The sequence below is a fragment of the Vombatus ursinus genome, unplaced genomic scaffold (genome assembly GCF_900497805.2).
Source record: "Vombatus ursinus unplaced genomic scaffold, bare-nosed wombat genome assembly UNPS02014893.1, whole genome shotgun sequence".
Lineage (NCBI taxonomy): Eukaryota > Metazoa > Chordata > Mammalia > Diprotodontia > Vombatidae > Vombatus > Vombatus ursinus.
Window position 1 is genome coordinate 3,001,064 of NW_020954671.1, and position 17,460 is coordinate 3,018,523.

Consider the following 17,460-nt stretch of genomic DNA (forward strand, 5'->3'; position numbering starts at 1 on the left):
GATGGGCTGGTCAAAGCAAGACAAAAGCAAGGAACAATGGGGATGACCAGAGTGATCTATTAGTACTTCAGTGATATGAGGAGAAACGGAGGAAGGACCTCCATACCTTGGGTGCACTCCTGTGATGAACTTTGGGGAGGACATGGATAAGAGTCATGTAGGATGGGAAGGGATGGATGGGTTATGGTCTGCATTGTAGGAGGGAGGTCACTGATCCATTTGATTATCGAGCATTTTTAAAATGTATTTAGAGCCTCTTGCTAGTAAAATAAATTCATTTATAAGTGTTAACTGAATTGATAACAGCTTTCTGTCATTATGTGTTTTCTAGGTTAATACTAATAATACAGTGATTATTCTAAGATCTTGAATTTGTTTTATTTTTTAAAAGTAGGTACACATATTCTGTAAAACATTGGGAAACATTGGTTCCTTCTAGCACCATATCCTGTTCATCCTGTGAACAACTGGGAATTGGACTTCTTTTTTTTCTTTTTAGTGAGGCAGTTGGGGTTAAGTGACTTGCCCAAGGTCACACAACTAGTACATGTCAAGTGGTTGGTCTGAGGCCAGATTTGAACTCAGGTCCTCCTGACTTCAGGGCCGGTGCTCTATCCTCTGCGCCACCTAGCTGCCCTGGAATTGGACTTTTTTAGGAAAGAATTTTTTTATACTTAGCATTTCCAATTGCTAATTTTTTTTCTATAACATAGGAGTTCTTCATCTTTTTTGTCATGGACCCTTTTGGCAATCTGGTGAACCCTTCCCAAAAATGTTTTTAAGAGCATAAAGTGAAGGAAACCAATTATGTTGAAATATAATAATCAAATTACAGATATTAAAGGGGGAAAAAACAACAACCAGATTCACTGACCCCCAGGTTAAGAACCATGAGTCTGAGGTTTTTGTTTTTTTTTTTTTTAAAGTTGTGCTGCCCAAACTTTTCTTATTTCTTCAGAATTTTAAGCATAGCAATTTTTATACTCTTTGAAATTTTGTTTTAGATATCTCTATGGTTTTGAGGAGTATTGCCGTTCTGCAAATATTCAGTTTAGGACCATTCACCATAATGAACCAAAAGTAATAGAAGAAGTAAAAAAATTAGAGGAATCAATGGAAGAAACTGTGAAAGTGGAGCAAGACATGCCTTTAGTAGAAGTAAAAAGTGAAGTCGAAGAAAACATTGATTCAAATAGTGAAAGTGAAAAAGAAGAAGTAGAATTAAAGTCTCCAAGAGTAAGTGAATAATGTTAATTTTTATTTGGTTTAAGTATTATTAAGAATGTGTGTGGTGTTTTTATGAAAGATTATGAAATGTAAAGAAAACTTATGTCCTCTGGTGCTTTTTTTAGTGTATTTGTACTAGGAATTAAAAAATATCAACAGTATAGACTTGAAATTCTATGAATGTATATTATGTGAGTATTTAATAATAATAATATCCCAGAGACTTCCCATTAGAATGGAAGGTTCTAAGATAGTCATTTTTTGCAAGTGATGAATGGTGTTGTATCATCGAAGTTTTCTTAAATCATAAATTACTTGGATACAACATTGAAGTGAAATAATTTGACTAGGAGGGAAAAAGAGAGATAAATATTGAAAGGCACTTGCTTTCATGATTTTGAAATAAATAACATAGGAAGTAGAAGATTTGGAGAGATTTTAAAGTCATAAAAATGAAAGAGAAGACATTGAGGAGGAAATTTTAAAAAGGAAAAAATGGTAAAGGATGTGAAAAAAGGTATTTCTAATCATTTGTCAGGTGCTGTAGGTTAAGTCCTATAATAAACTCTATAGATACCCCAAAATCCTTTCTTATATTTGTTTTTTATGCCAAATAAGTATATTCAAAATCATTCCCACTCTATAGAATTTGGAGAATAAATAAAATTAATGACTAGCTCCTCTAGCAAATTAGCACATAAAAGTAAATGTTTTGAACCCATAATCAGAATGAAAGGGGTGTGTGTGTGTGTGTGTGTGTGTGTGTGTGTGTGTGTGTGTGTAGAAATGGGGGGGTGTGAAGGTAGGCGAGCAGGCTCTAAACTTCTCTCTCTCTTCAATAGTATTTTTGTATAGTGGTTAAATAAGTTTTTTGACACTTTAAGAGATGAATTTTCTGTTCATGATAGTTTGAATTTAGGGAGAATTAAAAAGAGAGAGTAGGCATACAGAACTGAAATGAAATTACTGTTTTATGAATGAATAAAATAATAAATATACTCATCTACTTGAATTTGGCATTTCTAACAGCCAGAAACTGGGAAGAGTATTTGTTAAATCAATTTATTTGCCATAGAGAATTCAGTATAATATTTGAAAATACAAGGTAGCTTTTCCTTCATTTTCATAAAATTATATACAGTACTGTTCCAGTGGACAAATTAGGGTTTGGGTGCTGATGACTTCCACTGAATTAGGAAAAGTTTAGAGTTGATTGTAATGTGGATCTCCAGTCTTGCATCTCCAGCTGCCAGTTAGATATCTCAAACTCAGTATTTCTAAAATTGAATTTATTTATTATCTTTCCTTCTAGACCCTCTCCTCTTCCAACTTTTCCCATTATTATCAAAGGTACCATACCAAGGGTACCATAATCCTCTTAGTCACCCAGGTTTGCAACCTAGGAGTCTCCCTTGACTCCTTTTTCTCACTGCCATGTCCAATTTGTTGCCAAGGCCTATAGATTTGTCCTTAGCAAAATTCCTTACAAATCCCTTGAAAATCCCTTTCTCTTCCCTGACTCTACCACCACTCTGCTGTAGGCTTTTATTACCTCATGCCTGGACTACTCAAATAGCCTTCTAGTTGGTCTCCCTTCAAGTTTCTCCCCTAGTCCATTCCTCCATTTAGCTTTCGGAAGTGATCATCCTAAGGTCCAAATTTGGCCATGTCACCCCTCTATTCAGTAAATTCCTGCTTTCTGTCATCTTGAGGATCAAATATAAAATCCTCTGATGTTCAAAGCCTGTCATAACCTGGCTCCTACCCCATCCTTTCTGTATTCTTAGACCTTATATGCCTCCCTGGCTCCCATGCCCCCACCCCCAGCCACCTCCAATTCTTCAATCCAGTGATACTGGCCTCCTGGCTGTTCTTCGGACAAGACTTTCCATCTCTTGGCTCTAGGCATTGTCGCTGGTCGACCTCTATTTTTTCATCTTCACCTCCTGGCTTCTTTTTAGCCCTAGCTCAATCCCACATTTTAAAGGAAGCCTTTCCCAAACCCTCTTATTTTTAGTACCTTCCCTCTGTTGATTATTTCTAATCTAACCTTCATTTATTTTGTTTGTTCATTGTTATTTGCATATTGTGTCTCCCATTAGACTCTGAGCTCCTTGAGTTTAGGGCCTATCTTTTGCCTTTCTTTATATCCTTATGCTAAGCATAGTGCCTGGCACGTAGTTGGCACTTAACAAATGTTTACTGACTAACTGACTGGAAGGCACTATGGATTAAGAGTCAAAGGTCACTTAGCCTCTGAGGCTCAGTTCGCTTTTATCTTTAATTTGAGGGGGTTGGACTAGCATTCAAAGGTGGAGAACCTGCGGCCTTGAAGGCCACACGTGTCCCCCCCAGGTCCTCAAGGGCGGCCCTTTGACTGAATCCAAACTTCACGGAAAACACAATTGCTCTATGAAGTTTGGATTCAGTCAAAGGGCTGCCCTTGAGGACTTAGAGGGCCACATATGGCCTCAAGGCCACAGGTTCCCCACCCCTGGGTAACTTTGCCCCTCTTAGTCCTAAATCTCCAGTCTCTCCAGTGGAATAGGTCACGTTTTCAGATTCAGTTGGGAAGATTAGGGCAAGTAAGGAGGAGCTCCTGGAAATAAGGCCCAGTAAGTTTTCTTGTTATCCATTTAAGGAAATCTATTCTTTTGATTCGCTTTATAGTGTAGTGGATAAAGTAGGGAAAAATGCTTTTTATTTCTCGTGTAATTTCTAACCAACACACTCAACACCTTTGCCACAATTAACTATTTTAGTCAGTTGCAAATCTCTTCTTCCACCCAGGAGTATGCATAATTATTTTTATATGAGATAAATAAAGTTAATATCAAGATCAGATTTTGGTGCCGTAAGTCAGAAATAGGACTAGTAGCTTTTGTGAAGATCTGCCAGCATTGTGGTTTCTCTTTATTTCTCTCCTTTCCAGGTATAGCTATTTTACAAGATGTTTTTCTCTTTGTTAGGGTCGGAGGAGAACTGCTCGAGACCTAACCCCTGCTAAAAAAGAAAATGAAGAAGAAAAAGCAGAAGACAAATTAAGAGATAATAATAAAGAAAATAAAGATATAGAAGAAGAATCTGAAATTGTAGAGAAAAAGGAAAATGAGGCACTAGTGGGAAGAAAAAACACACCAAAGCCAAAAGAGAAGAAAATTAGAAAGCAGGAGGAATCGGACAGAGACTCAGATGAAGAGGAAGAGAAAAGACGAGAGAGGTACAATAAGTAATGTTTACTCCTTAAAAATGTCTGCCTCTTATTATCGTAGCACTTTGTTCCTGTGTTAGTGACTCAGGTTTGAGGGAACGTATTCTTATTGGGACTTCATTCCTCTTGTCTAGTGAAGGCGAGACACATTGTGAAGATGATGTGTATTGCCTTACGGAACTGGAGAATAAACTGGTCGCACCATTTTAATAGCACTTGTGCCCTAGACAGTGGCCTCAAAGAAGGCTGCGCCACCCAGTCAAAAGAAAGGTCCTGCAGTTGACAGCAGGGAAGGGAGCTGGAGAAAAATGGAGGAAGTGGACAAGAGGAAACAGCGCCAGCAAAAATTCCATTTAAAAAAAGGTACAATGTGGGGAAGCTAACAAACACATGGGTGCACAGTACTAGTAGGTGTTTGTGTGTGTTAGCTTTGTCTCAGACATTTTTCTTTGCCAAGTTACTTTATTAGATTAAGTGGCATGCACTAGCGACCCTTTTTTGGAAAGTAAAAGTAAAAGACAAATTTATACCCCAAGCCTCACCAATAAAGTTTACTTTTTTAATTTCCTTCCTAATCTTGGCTGAAGAGAAGCCTTTTTTTTCCCATGTCATTCACTTAGCATTTGAAAATGACTTTAAAACAATCATAGTGTTTTGCAACTAGTTAGAACAAAGCTTCTGACCATATGACTAAACTATATGATCATTGCTGCTATAAGTGAAGATCACAAAATAGATGAATGATTTTCAAGTGCTAGAAGAAACTTTTACTAGGCTTGTAGATAAAATAATGTAAGACATAGTAGTACTTCTTAATTTGCCATCTCCACTAGGTTACTGGTTTTATGGTTATTGTGTTCTGTGAAGATAACTTTGTGGGAATCTGTATTCAAGCAATATTTGGGAAAGCTTGATGTCTATGTCCAAATTATTACTGCAATTAGTGGCTGCCAGTTTTCTGAAAAAACCCATGAATGTGGAGAAAGGAAAGAGAGCTATGAATGTGAAAGGGCAACATTTATGGTAAAATTTGCAGAGAAAAGAATGTAGCAGCAAAGAACCAGAATTCCACTTAAATTGAGCTGTGACCAAGATTTAGAGAGAAGCCCTAACATTAAAGATGATAAGAGATAGAAATGGAAAGAGGCAAAAGCATAATATTAGGACTAGAAATGTTCACTTGGTGGTAAGAAGAAGAAAGAGCCTGAAATTATGTGTAGAATTCTAAAAATATGCATAACATATGCATTCAGGTAAATACTTCTGTGAAAATTCTGAGTTTTTAAAAACTTTTAATTTACAAAAATAAGGGGAAAGTCTTTGTTTTGTGAGTCCAGATTTCCCTGTCTTAAATGCAAAACAGTATTTTCCTTCTTACTAATAAATCAAGTATGCAGACAACATAGTTAGTTTTAGAATGACTGTAGGATGACCACTCTGCATAGAAATACCTATGGCAGGCTAATGTCTTATCATAGTGAGGAAACAAGTCTTAGAGAAATATCAGCATCAAGTTGTGTAATAGTACCTGGCAGATGCTCATTGAAGAAAATGAAGAATTCATCCTGTGACAGTCACTGGACCATCACAGCTTCTGCATTGGGTGACTCAGTGGTCCCTATGTTGATGTTTTATACCTGTGCAGTTAAATAAAGTATTTGATTGTACTAACTCATCACCTTTGTCTCAGTTAACTTCTACTGTTACACCCTTAGTGCTGCTGGGTTCTCAAAATGGCATTACAATGATTATTTAGCTCTCATACACTTTTTTTAGGATTAATTCAGAATATTAAGAGGCAATGTGGCTTAGTGGATAACAGGCTGGCCTTGGGAGCAGGAAGACTTGGATTTATATCCTGCCTCTGATTCATATGAGCTATGTGGCCGTGGATAAGTCACTTAACTTCCTTACTACTCCTGAAGCAATCCACTGGGATTATAAATTACAGTTGTTGATCTTTATCAGTGAAGGATGTTTCCATGGAGAGAGTTCCCTATGCCAATGAAATCATAGGGTTAGACCCTCCCTACCCACTGAAAACAAAACAACCAAAAAACCCAACTAGTATATTGTAGTTGGCATAACCTTTATGGGAATCTCTTATACTCTCTAATATTAGAAAAGCTCCTGGAAGATGGTAGATTAGAAATAAACTAAGACAAGTATATATAATATTTTGACTTTGAAATATCAGTGGCTGATTTAACACACAGATATCCTTGTAAGGATGTGTCATGAAGTTTTGGGGTTTTTTTTAATGCATAGAAAAAGACAGGCTTTATTTTTGTTAATGTAAAATAAACCTGGTCTAACTTTCTTCACAAGGAAGGATTGATTACAAGGTGGTTTTATCACCCATCCTATGTTGTTTAGTTCCTAAGTGTTGAAAAGATCTCTATGGATCAGTTTCACATGTAGGACATTCATAACACTGACCCTGAAAACATCTTTGTTGTGATGCTTCAGTGCATTTTATTTTGTTTTGTTTTGTTTTATTTTATTTGCCAAAATTGTTCTTGTCCCTCTTCCATCTTTGATTTTTGCCCTTTAAGAAGTGTCTGAGTTGACATTTGGTACAGTGCACCTTTACATAATTAAACCCTTACTAGTCCATGATAATCTTCTCCTTCTCCTCCTTCTTCTCCTTCTCCTCCATCATGTTATGAAGGTAATGTTTAAATAGGTAGTGAATATTCTGCATCATTTTTTTTTCTTTGCCCATGCAGTTGTGTTTGTTGTTGTTATTTACCATTACATAATTAGTAGCATTATCAATATTATAACTTGCTACAGGGAGGAAATTGAAAACAAAGAGGAATCTGAAGGGGAGGAAGATGAGGAGGACATAGAGCCCTGCCTAACAGGAACCAAAGTAAAAGTAAAATATGGACGTGGAAAAACTCAGAAAATTTATGAAGCCAGTATTAAAAGTACTGAAATTGATGATGGAGAGGTTTTATACTTGGTGCATTACTATGGATGGAATGTCAGGTAAGAAGGAAACAAATTTCCTTATAAATGAATCTTAATTCTCAATTATAGTTAGCATATTGTTTCCAGTAGGCATAAATGATCATTTGGATTTCATAAAAAGGAAATGGTTTATGGCATACAAGTTCAGATCAATTCAGTTATATAACTAAAATAAACATTCCCAGTGTTAAAATAAATAACCTGGAATCAATTTTAAGTAACATTTTTAAATACAGTGTACTTCTTCCTCATACAAGAGGTATAGGATTTCTGTTCTCTTATAACATATGTTAGAAGCTGTGTGCTTGCTGCATAAAAAGAAATTTAACATCTAATATTTTTACACATTTATATATTAAACTGCATTGATGACTTCAGGAAAAATTAGATTTTATGAATACTGATTTTAGTTATGTCTTATCCCTGGGTCTCATTATTTCCTGCTTTTTAATTCTTTTGAAATCTTGCCTTGTTGTATATTCTTTATGCTTATCACCGGTGTGTCTATTTGGTTTTCTGAAACATATCATTCATCATATATCCTTGCTTGTATTCTTTTTTTTTTTTTTTTAAAGTTTTCCAACTTTTCTTATCATTTAGCTCAGCTTCCTTTTTATATAGGCCACTGGCCAGCTTCTAAATGATAACCAGACTATTCATGAAATCCTATAGTAAACTTTGCTTTGCCTTCAATCCACAAAGGCTAATTTTATTCTGTCCCACCAATACAGCTACAATAGGATCTACCCTGATTCAAGATTGTCCCTGATTCAGAGAATGGTTAACAAGGCTGAGATGCTTCCAGGGTTCTGAATCCCTGGAAACAGCCATGGTCAGCCCCAGGTCAGTCCTGGAATTGTCCCCAGCTTTCTGGGTGTCCCTTGGCTCTGAGGCCAGGTAGGACCTATCTATGACATTCTAGATTGTTGTAAACCCTTAGGAACTTTTTGGTTTATACCTAAAATAAAATGCAGCAAACATTGTATTAAGTAGTTACCACTTAAGGGTGGGCACTGTGCTGGGTGCTGGAATAGATACAAAGCTTTGATGTCTATACAGATAACTTTATTTATGACTTTATGCACATTATTACATGGTAAATTGGTTAAAGGCATTAGAAAGATGCTAAGATGCTATGTATGAGGGGAGGGGAGGGACATTGTTACTACTCGGAAATACAGTAATAAAAACTCACATTTATATAGCTTTTTATGTGAGCTATCTGGTGAAAATATTATTACTCCCATTTTACAGGTGAGGAAACTGAGGCTCATAGAGGGTAAGTGCCTTGCCTATGGTCACAGTGTTAGAGCCAGGGCCTTAAATCCAAACTTGGAGTCAAGTCTTCTGATTCCAAGGTTGTTCTTTCTGGTACATCATACTGCCTTTCATAACCCAGGAGTTTGCAGAAAAACTAGACAAGGCTCCATCCATTCAGTACTTCTTGATAATATTTGTTGACCCTTTGCCATTGGATCTCCAGGTGTGGAGATCCCTAGGAATTTAGGAACGAAGCTGAGACTAGTTCCAACCAAGAACACAGGAGGCAGACGGACTCTTGGTTTATCCCTAGCTTTCTGCCAAAATAGTTTTATTTGGGCTGCAACACTGTATAGTCTTAGATTATGGAAAATGTCTTTGACTTAAGCTTTAAACAGTGTAATATAGTGGAGAGAGCACTGAACTTGGAGTCAGAAGAACTGGATTTGAGTGACAGACTCTGCCACTTACTATTCTGTGTGACCTCGGGCAAGTCACGTCTCTGAGCCTCAGTTTTTATGGATCATAGAATTTAAAACCAAAAGGGACCTTAGAAGTCATTTAATCCAACTTGCTCATTTTACAGATGAAGAAACAGACCCAGGGAAGTCATACAGGTAGTAAGTAGCAGAGCCAGGATTCGAACCCAGGTCTTCTAACTCCAAATCCAGTGCTCTTTCCACTATACCTACCACGTTGCCTCTCAGAAACTACCTTACAGGGTTGTTATGAGGATCAGATGAGATACTATATGTGAAAAGTGCTATATAAATATAAGGTATTATTATTTAAAGTTTTATATGCTTGTGTATTATGTGTCCTAAAAGCTGTGTTATCTGGCACCAGAAAACTCTAGAAACTGGCATTTCCGATATGCCCCAATCTAATAACCAACACCGATGCTATTAAAATTCCATCATAGGATTCACAGTATCAGGATGTTTTGAAAAAGCCTGGAGGAAATGCAGTTATTGTTGTCTCATAACTTGACATAAGCAGACTTAACTTAGATAAAAAAATAAATTTTTTCCCCCAAATTTCATATAATTAGTTTCTGAAGTGACAGGCGTGTCAAATACAGGGTATGCAGTTTTCATCTTTAATAATTTAAAGTTACATTGAGACTTTTGGGATGCCCTGTATAAAGTTTTTTTTAGAAATATAAGAAACTAGGTAGAGGTGATTGTGAAAAACACTAAAGTAGTCAGTAGAAGGCATTTACTAAAAGAATCAAGCTGAGGGGCAGTGATAAAAATAAAAATCTGAAATTGTCTATAGATCTGTTAGCTAACTGAATAAACTTGGTAACTAATATTTCTGTACCCCTCAGAGTCAGAACTGCAGTTTCTGTAGGTTGAAAGCACAGGGGTAGAAAGCAGCTTTAGAAATTCTTTTGAAATTGTTTTAAAAGCTTAATATTTGCTGTCCTTACCTTTGACCTCTTTTCTCCATTAATAATTCCACCCTCTCACCCTTCTTATTCCAGGCTGGTCCTATCTTCCCTTCCTCCTAGCTAAGTGATACAGGGACAACTTAAAATTGACATTTCTATTGCATTTTAACTTTTTAAAAAAAATTCTTTTCAGTTGTCACATGGTAATCTATAGATACTATGATATTCCAACTCTTAGTTAACTAGATCTTGTTTTATTCTCAGCATGCTGGATAACAAAACTTTTATTGGATGTTAGCTATACTTTTATATCTGGAGAAGAGTTGAAATTTATGATGGTTTGTCATTATTAAATCTCTGTGTTGTTTATTTTAAGGTATGATGAATGGGTGAAGGCTGACAGGATAATCTGGCCTTTGGACAAAGGTGGACCAAAGAGAAAACAGAAGAAAAAAACTAAAGTAATGTTTGTGGATTAGTATCTGTAATAGCAGATCAATTTTTTATTACGATTAACCAACTTGTAGCTCATCCTTTAGTACATCTTATTTTCAGATGCTTAATGATAGTGGTCAGCTATGCAAACATTTGATATAGAATTATATACCCAGCTCTAGACATCATCCTGACTTCAATTCTCACCTGCCTAATGGACGCTTCAAGCTGGGTCTCCCTTAGACATCTCAAATTCAGTAGGTCCAAAAATGAAATCTAGGGCCAGCACTAGAGACGCCCCTTTCCCCCAACCCACCCCTTTTCTGAACTTCTCTATTTCTTTTGAGAGCACCACCATCCTTTCAGTCATTTAGATTCACAATCGTAGCTTATCCCCAACTCTCTACTTCACTCCATGTATCCAGTCAGTTGCCAGGTTTTGTCGAATCTTCCTCCAAAGCCTACTCTTAATTCTTCTTTTCTCCCCCCATCACAATTACCCTAGGCCAGGCTCTTATCACCTCCATTTGGATTATTGCAATAGTCTCCTAATTGGTCTCCCAGCCTCAAGTATCTCTTCCTCTAGTCTGTCTCCCACCCTGCTTGCCAAACTGATTTTTCTGAAGCATAGATTTGAACATGTTATTCACATGCTCAGTAAGCACCAATGGCTCCTTATTACTTTGAGGATCAAATAAAAACTCCTCTGTTTTGCATTTAAAGCACCTTCATGATTTCCAAACTTCTTTTCTATCTCTTTCGCTCACCCTGTAGGCCAACCAGACTGACTTTCTAGCACCACCTCTACGGCTTGCACAAGCTCTTCCTCATATCTGAAATGTACACCTGCCTCTTAGAATCTCTAGTTTCCTTCAAAACTGAGCTCAAATACTACCTCCTTCATGAGGCCTTTTCTGATTTCTTCTTTTCTCCAACTGCTAGTGCCTCCATCCAAATGTGTGTGTGTGTTATAGAAATATATAAAATATGTAATATAAATCACATGTATACACACACACACACATATTTCTAGATTGCCTCTGCTACCACCACTCAACAGCTTCTCCTCTTTTGAAGTTCACCTTATCCAAATTTATTGCACAGTCCAAATCCAGGTGGTTGTTATCTGCTGGCTCACGCTCTATTCTCCTTCCTTTCTAAAGGATTTCAGAACTTGGTTAACAGTCTTCCTTGCTACCCCAAGTCCTGCCTCATGTAACGGAATTCAAGATTCATTCAAATACTTTTATCTCCCATTTCCTCAATTGCCTCAATTCCCACTCCTACTCATCTCTCCACATCAGTTAATCACAGAGATGCTTCTCTCCTTGATCTTTTCCACAAGTGTTTCACTTCATGGTTGAGAATTCATCTTTTGTTATCATAATTTCCTATCAGTCCACCTTTCCCTATGCTTTACTTCTCTTTTACTTTTTCTTTGTCCTCACCCTGTACTCTATTCCCTCTACACCTCTTTTCTTCCCTAGGCCATCACCCTTTTCTGGATTCGTTTTCCTCTTCTCCCACTTTTTTTACCTTCTGGTTGACTAATGCAACTCTGTACTACATCTTTTACTGTTGAATCTTTTTTCTTTTTTATCCTATTGCCACTCATACCTTTCCAGATATCCACCCTGGATTATTCCTATACTATAGCCCTTCTCTGCTGTTTCATGCTAATAAACTGAGGTGGAGGAAGTTATACAACTATGCCAACTAGGTCTACTACATGTTTATGTTCTCTGATCTCAACTAGATTCTTACTGTCTTAAGGAAGTCCTGTTATTCCTTCCAGATAGATCCTTTGTCCCTTTCCACAAAACAGCTGTTCCAAACATTTTCTATCCAGTAACCTCCTATTGCTACTTTGTCCCCATGCCACCATACCATACCTCTTACTTTCTGAGAAAATAGTGCCCATTTGCTGTGAGTGTCTTCCCCTTATCTTTGTCTGACAACCCTTCCTTGAGAAGGCCAGCCTCTATATGTACCATTCAGTCTTTCAACAGATTCGTCCTCACTATCTTATGTTCAACCACTTTCTATCTGCTGGTTCCTTAATTTCTGCCCTCACTGTCTACAGATAAGTCTCTCCCCAACCTTAAAAAAATCCGTTATTATATCTACCATCCCAACAAGTCATTTTCCTATAATTCTTCCCCTTTTCTCAGCTGAATTCCTTGAAAAATCTACCTACACTCATTGCTCTCAATTCTTCCTCATTTTTGTAAACCCTTTACAATCAGGTCTCCAACTTCACTCAACTGAAATTGCCTTTTCCAAAGTCACCATTTAGCAAAATCACTCAATTGCAAAATCTTGTGACATTTTCTCAGTCCTTCTACTTCTTGACATCTTTACAGCTTTTGATACTATATTAACTACTTTTTTTTCTCTCTCTGTTTTCGTGACAGCTCTCCCTTAGTTCTCTTACCTTTTGGGCCACTTTTTCTAATTGTTCTTTGGAATCATTATCCACAACAAGTTTCCTGACTGAGGGTGTACCCCAACATTCCATTCTAAACCCCTTTCTCTCTAAACATTCTCTTTTGGTAATTTCTTCCATTCACGTGTATTTGATTATTCTCTATGCTGATAGCTCCTACGTCTATGTTATCCAAGTCATTTTTCAAGGTACAATCCCATGTCACCAATTGCCTCCTGGGAGTTGGAATTGGACATCTTGTAGATATCTCAAACTCTGCATGTCCCAAACAAAACTCGTTCTCTTTTTCCCTGAACCCCCTCTTCTGAAGTTTGCCGTTTCTCTAGAGGGCACCACCATTCTTTCAGTCACGCAGGCTTGTTATTTTGGTGTCATCATGATTCTCTCACTCTTACCCCATCTATCTAGTCAGTTGGCAAATCTTGTTGTTTCTACTTCTACAACATCTCTTGCATTGGTCCTCTTCCCTTAATTCAGATGGCTGCCACCCTCGTTCAAGATCTCATCACTTTTTCCCTAGATTATTAACAGTTGCTTCTTCTTGGTCACCTAAGTCAATTCACAGAGCTACTAAACTGATTTTCCTAAAGCACAAATCCGACATCACTCCCCTTACACAGTAAACTCTAATGGGCTCCTATTTTTTTACCTCTGGAATAAAATATAAATCTCTTTGTTGCATTTAAAGTTTCTCACAATTTGGCCCCAGCCTGTCTTTCTAGCCTTGTTGCATATCATTCCCCTTCATGCGCACTGCAAACCATCAAAAACGATACTACTTTTCTTAATAAATGACACTCTCATCTTCTGCCTCTTTGCCTTTGTACTGACTGACCTTCATGCCTACAGGGCACTCTCATCAACTCTCTCAGAATCTCTAATTTCTTTCAAGGTTCAGTTTAAGAACCACCTTTTAGGTAAGTTTTTTCTGATTCCTTCTGCCTCTTTGCCCCCTAGCCACAGTGACTTCCCCCATCTCACTCAGTATCTATATATTGTTGAGATCAGGGAATATTTCATTTTTGTTCAGTTTCTACTATAGAACCTGGCACATATTCGTAATACTTATTGATTGCCCACATAACTCTTTGATATAAATACCTTTTTTTTTTTTTTTGGTGAGGCAGTTGGGTAGTCACACAGCTAGTGAGTATTATGTGTCTGAGGCCTGATTTGAACTCAGGTTCTTCTGACTCCAAGACTGGAGCTCTGTCCACTGTACCACCTAGCTGCCCCCGATACAAATATCTTGACTAGAGTCCAAAAGGAACTAATAAAAAAGATTGTCATAAGTAAAATACTTGTATATTGGTTCAGGAAGGTGGCAATCTATGACCCCTGAGATAAACTTGGTTTACTTTAGAATAATATTTTACATTAGTCGAAAAAGGATATTTAAAAGTTTAAAACAGTCTAAGTGATTTTTTTTTAATGCTAGTATTGCCTTATGTTGCTGTAGATAGTTGGGAATTGACTTTTATATGGTATTCATTATAAAATATTTTCTTTCATGGTCTTTCCCTGCTTCTATTATCCATAGAGAAATAATAGGATAAAATTTGCATTAAAAGTACCATATTTCAAATTGTATCCTAACGGAATTTTTCTTGTCATATAGAATAAAGAAGACAGTGAAAAGGATGAGAAGAAGGATGAAGAGAGACAAAAGTCAAAACGTGGACGTCCTCCTTTGAAGTCCACCCTTCCATCAAATATGTCTTATGGCATGTCTAAATCTCCAAATACTGAAGGGAAAATGGGTGCCCGAACTGCACGAAGCAGTTTACCAGACAGCTCACCTCTGGCAAATGGAATGGAAGGTACAGAATTTTAATCACCACTCAATTATTTTTGCATAGTCAATTATATAAATAATAAAATCTCAATGATTTCTGATATTTTTTAACCTAAATTTTCCTGGTTTCTAATCTCCAACAATTGTAAAGTAGCAAAGTCTAGGAAAAAAAGATGTGTGTTTTGTTGTACCTTTTAAGCTTCTAACAATTTAGTGATGTTTAATTTAATATAGGAACACCTCAAAGACAAGGTTTAACTCGGGAACATTTGCTTCTGAGAGAGGATCATTTGGTAGGCTATAATGCCTAGTGTGTACTGCATTTTCTGTAAAAATAAATGGAATCAGATTCCTTCTGTATATTCAGTATATTTTACCAGAGTCAAAGACCAAGGTCCTTGAGGAGAACAAATTCTAAAATAGTACAAGCTTTTTTTTTCTCCCTTGCAGATCATACAAGGAAACATGTGTTCTGCTTGTTTATACCTTTCTGTCCTACCCCTATAAGCTCTTCTCTATCATTCCGGAAATGGGAAACAGTTCTTTTTTTCATCTTTCACTCTTTTAAGAACCTTCTTTTGCTTCTTTCTAATAAACTGCTCATAGATTTTTTTCTTTCCCTTATCCAAAGGGATATTTTAGTTTAGAAACACTCATAAAGCAAGGGGGGAAAAAACTCTTTACACTTTTTTTCTTTAAAACACATCTCTAAGAAAAGGAAATAATAGGTTTTGGTATTTGTATCCATGTTTATTTAGACTTCATCAGGGTTTAAGCTCTCTGATGACAAGATTTTTATCTTTTTTTTTTTTTTTAAGGCAATTGGGGTTAAGTGACTTGGCCAGGGTCACACAGCTAATAAGTGTCAAGTGTTTGGTCTGAGGCTGGATTTGAACTCAGGTCCTCCTGACTCCAGGGCCGGTGCTTTATCCACTGAGCCACCTACCTGCCCCAAGATTTTTATCTTTTAAATATGCTTTACAACGTAAATTAACCAGTACGTTACTTTGTCACTGAAAACTTATCACCACTCGCCCGCCGGTTTATTTTGACCTTATTAAAGGAACCACTTCATCAGAAAAGAATAGATTGAAAGTTTTTTTAACTTGCTGACCAAAGAGCTATATTTAAAATTTGGTAACTAACTTTAAGTTTACCTTTACTTAATATAGATATATATGACTCCTCTAACCATACCATATAAAGGGCTATCATTAAATATTAAAACACAAAACAACCATAACTAATAGATGTTGTTCAGTACCTATTGGATATTAGATTCAGAACACTTTGCAAATATGCTGCGAAGTTAATATTCCAACTTTAGTCTTTGGATGTGTTGAGTAGTGTTGCAAACTAAATCACGGTGCTAAAAAAAAATCTCCAAATGACTATTGTAGTTACATTGATTTTATACAGCTATATTTAGTTGAAATTTGTATGTAGATGCTAAAGATTCCTCTTTACAGAAATTTTAAAATAACTTCTATCTATTTTTTATTTTTGTATAGTCTTTGTGTGATAATATAAGTGTGTTTTCGAGTCTTTTTATAGCAGTGTCTTTCTTCCATAGACTCTGCTTCATCTGATAGTGAAACTGAAGATGCTTCAGATAAAAATTTGGTGAATGAAGAATTTTCTCCAGAGATTATTGAGGAACTAGAAAAGAGTGAAAAATTTATTGATGATAAGATGGAAGAAGAAAACCCCAAATTCCCACGTGTGTTAAAAGAAAATGACAGAACTCAAGTGCAGCCTTTAGAAACTTTGAAGTTGGAAGTTGAAGAAAGTGAACAAATAGTGCAAATATTTGGAAACAAAATGGAGCAAATAGAAGATATTAAGAAAGAGACAGAAAAATCTCCTAAAGGTAAAGGGAGAAAAAACAAGACAAAAGATCTTTCTTTGGAGACTGTAAAGATTTCTCCACTGAGCCAGGATGAAGCAAAAAGTGAATCTTATATAGAACCTCTTAGTCTAGAAGTTTCTTCTTTAGAAAGTAAAGATTTTTCCTCTACTACCGAAGATGAAATAGACTCATGCCCAAAAGAAAAAAAATTAAAGAGGAAAATATCAGGACAATCATCACCAGAGAAAAAAATTCGAACTGAGAGTGAAATGGAAGTGCCAGATCTTGTGTCTGAAGAACGAGCCAGTGACTATATCGTACCTGAGGAATTTAAGGAATTGAATTCCGAAGAGCAGCCCGAAACAGAACACGAAGAGATGCCATCATTGATAGCAGAGTCAGAGCAACAGGGTCAAGACTTGGCCGCTGAAAGTTTTGACTTTCCAAACCCTGCAGAAAGCGAGAATGTTGCAGTAAAAGAAGAAGAAGAAGATGACGTCATGCCCCTGATTGGACCCGAAACCTTGGTTTGTCATGAAGTGGACCTCGATGACTTGGATGAGAAGGATAAGAATAGTGCTGATGAGGTGGGCACAGAAACACCTGACCCCGTCAGCCCTGTTCCCAATCCACCTGCCTTGCCCCCTGCTGCACCACCTGGCTTTGCTGCTGCTTCTCCACTCGCTCTCAACCAGGAGGAGTCTCGAAGTATCAAGAGTGAGAGTGACATAACCATTGAAGTTGACAGTGTGGCTGAAGAGTCTCAAGAAGGCCTCTGCGAGAGCGAATCAGCTAATGGATTCGAAGCCAGCACGACATCAAGCACCTGTAGCGTGACTGCCCAAGAAAGAGAGGTCAGAGACAAAGG

General features: G+C 37.0%; 1 protein-coding gene across 2 annotated transcripts in view; it reads left to right on the forward strand.

Moving 5' to 3' along the window:
• Window positions 1-17,460, forward strand: part of ARID4A (AT-rich interaction domain 4A) — an 84,353-nt gene that overhangs the window by 56,850 nt on the left and 10,043 nt on the right. For both annotated transcript variants that reach the window (XM_027842849.1, XM_027842850.1), the window contains exons 15-20: window positions 1,005-1,236; window positions 4,197-4,447; window positions 7,235-7,432; window positions 10,444-10,528; window positions 14,567-14,768; window positions 16,317-17,459. In XM_027842849.1, coding sequence (XP_027698650.1) covers window positions 1,005-1,236; window positions 4,197-4,447; window positions 7,235-7,432; window positions 10,444-10,528; window positions 14,567-14,768; window positions 16,317-17,459 — 2,111 coding nt within the window. The remainder of the gene's footprint in view (window positions 1-1,004; window positions 1,237-4,196; window positions 4,448-7,234; window positions 7,433-10,443; window positions 10,529-14,566; window positions 14,769-16,316; window position 17,460) is intronic.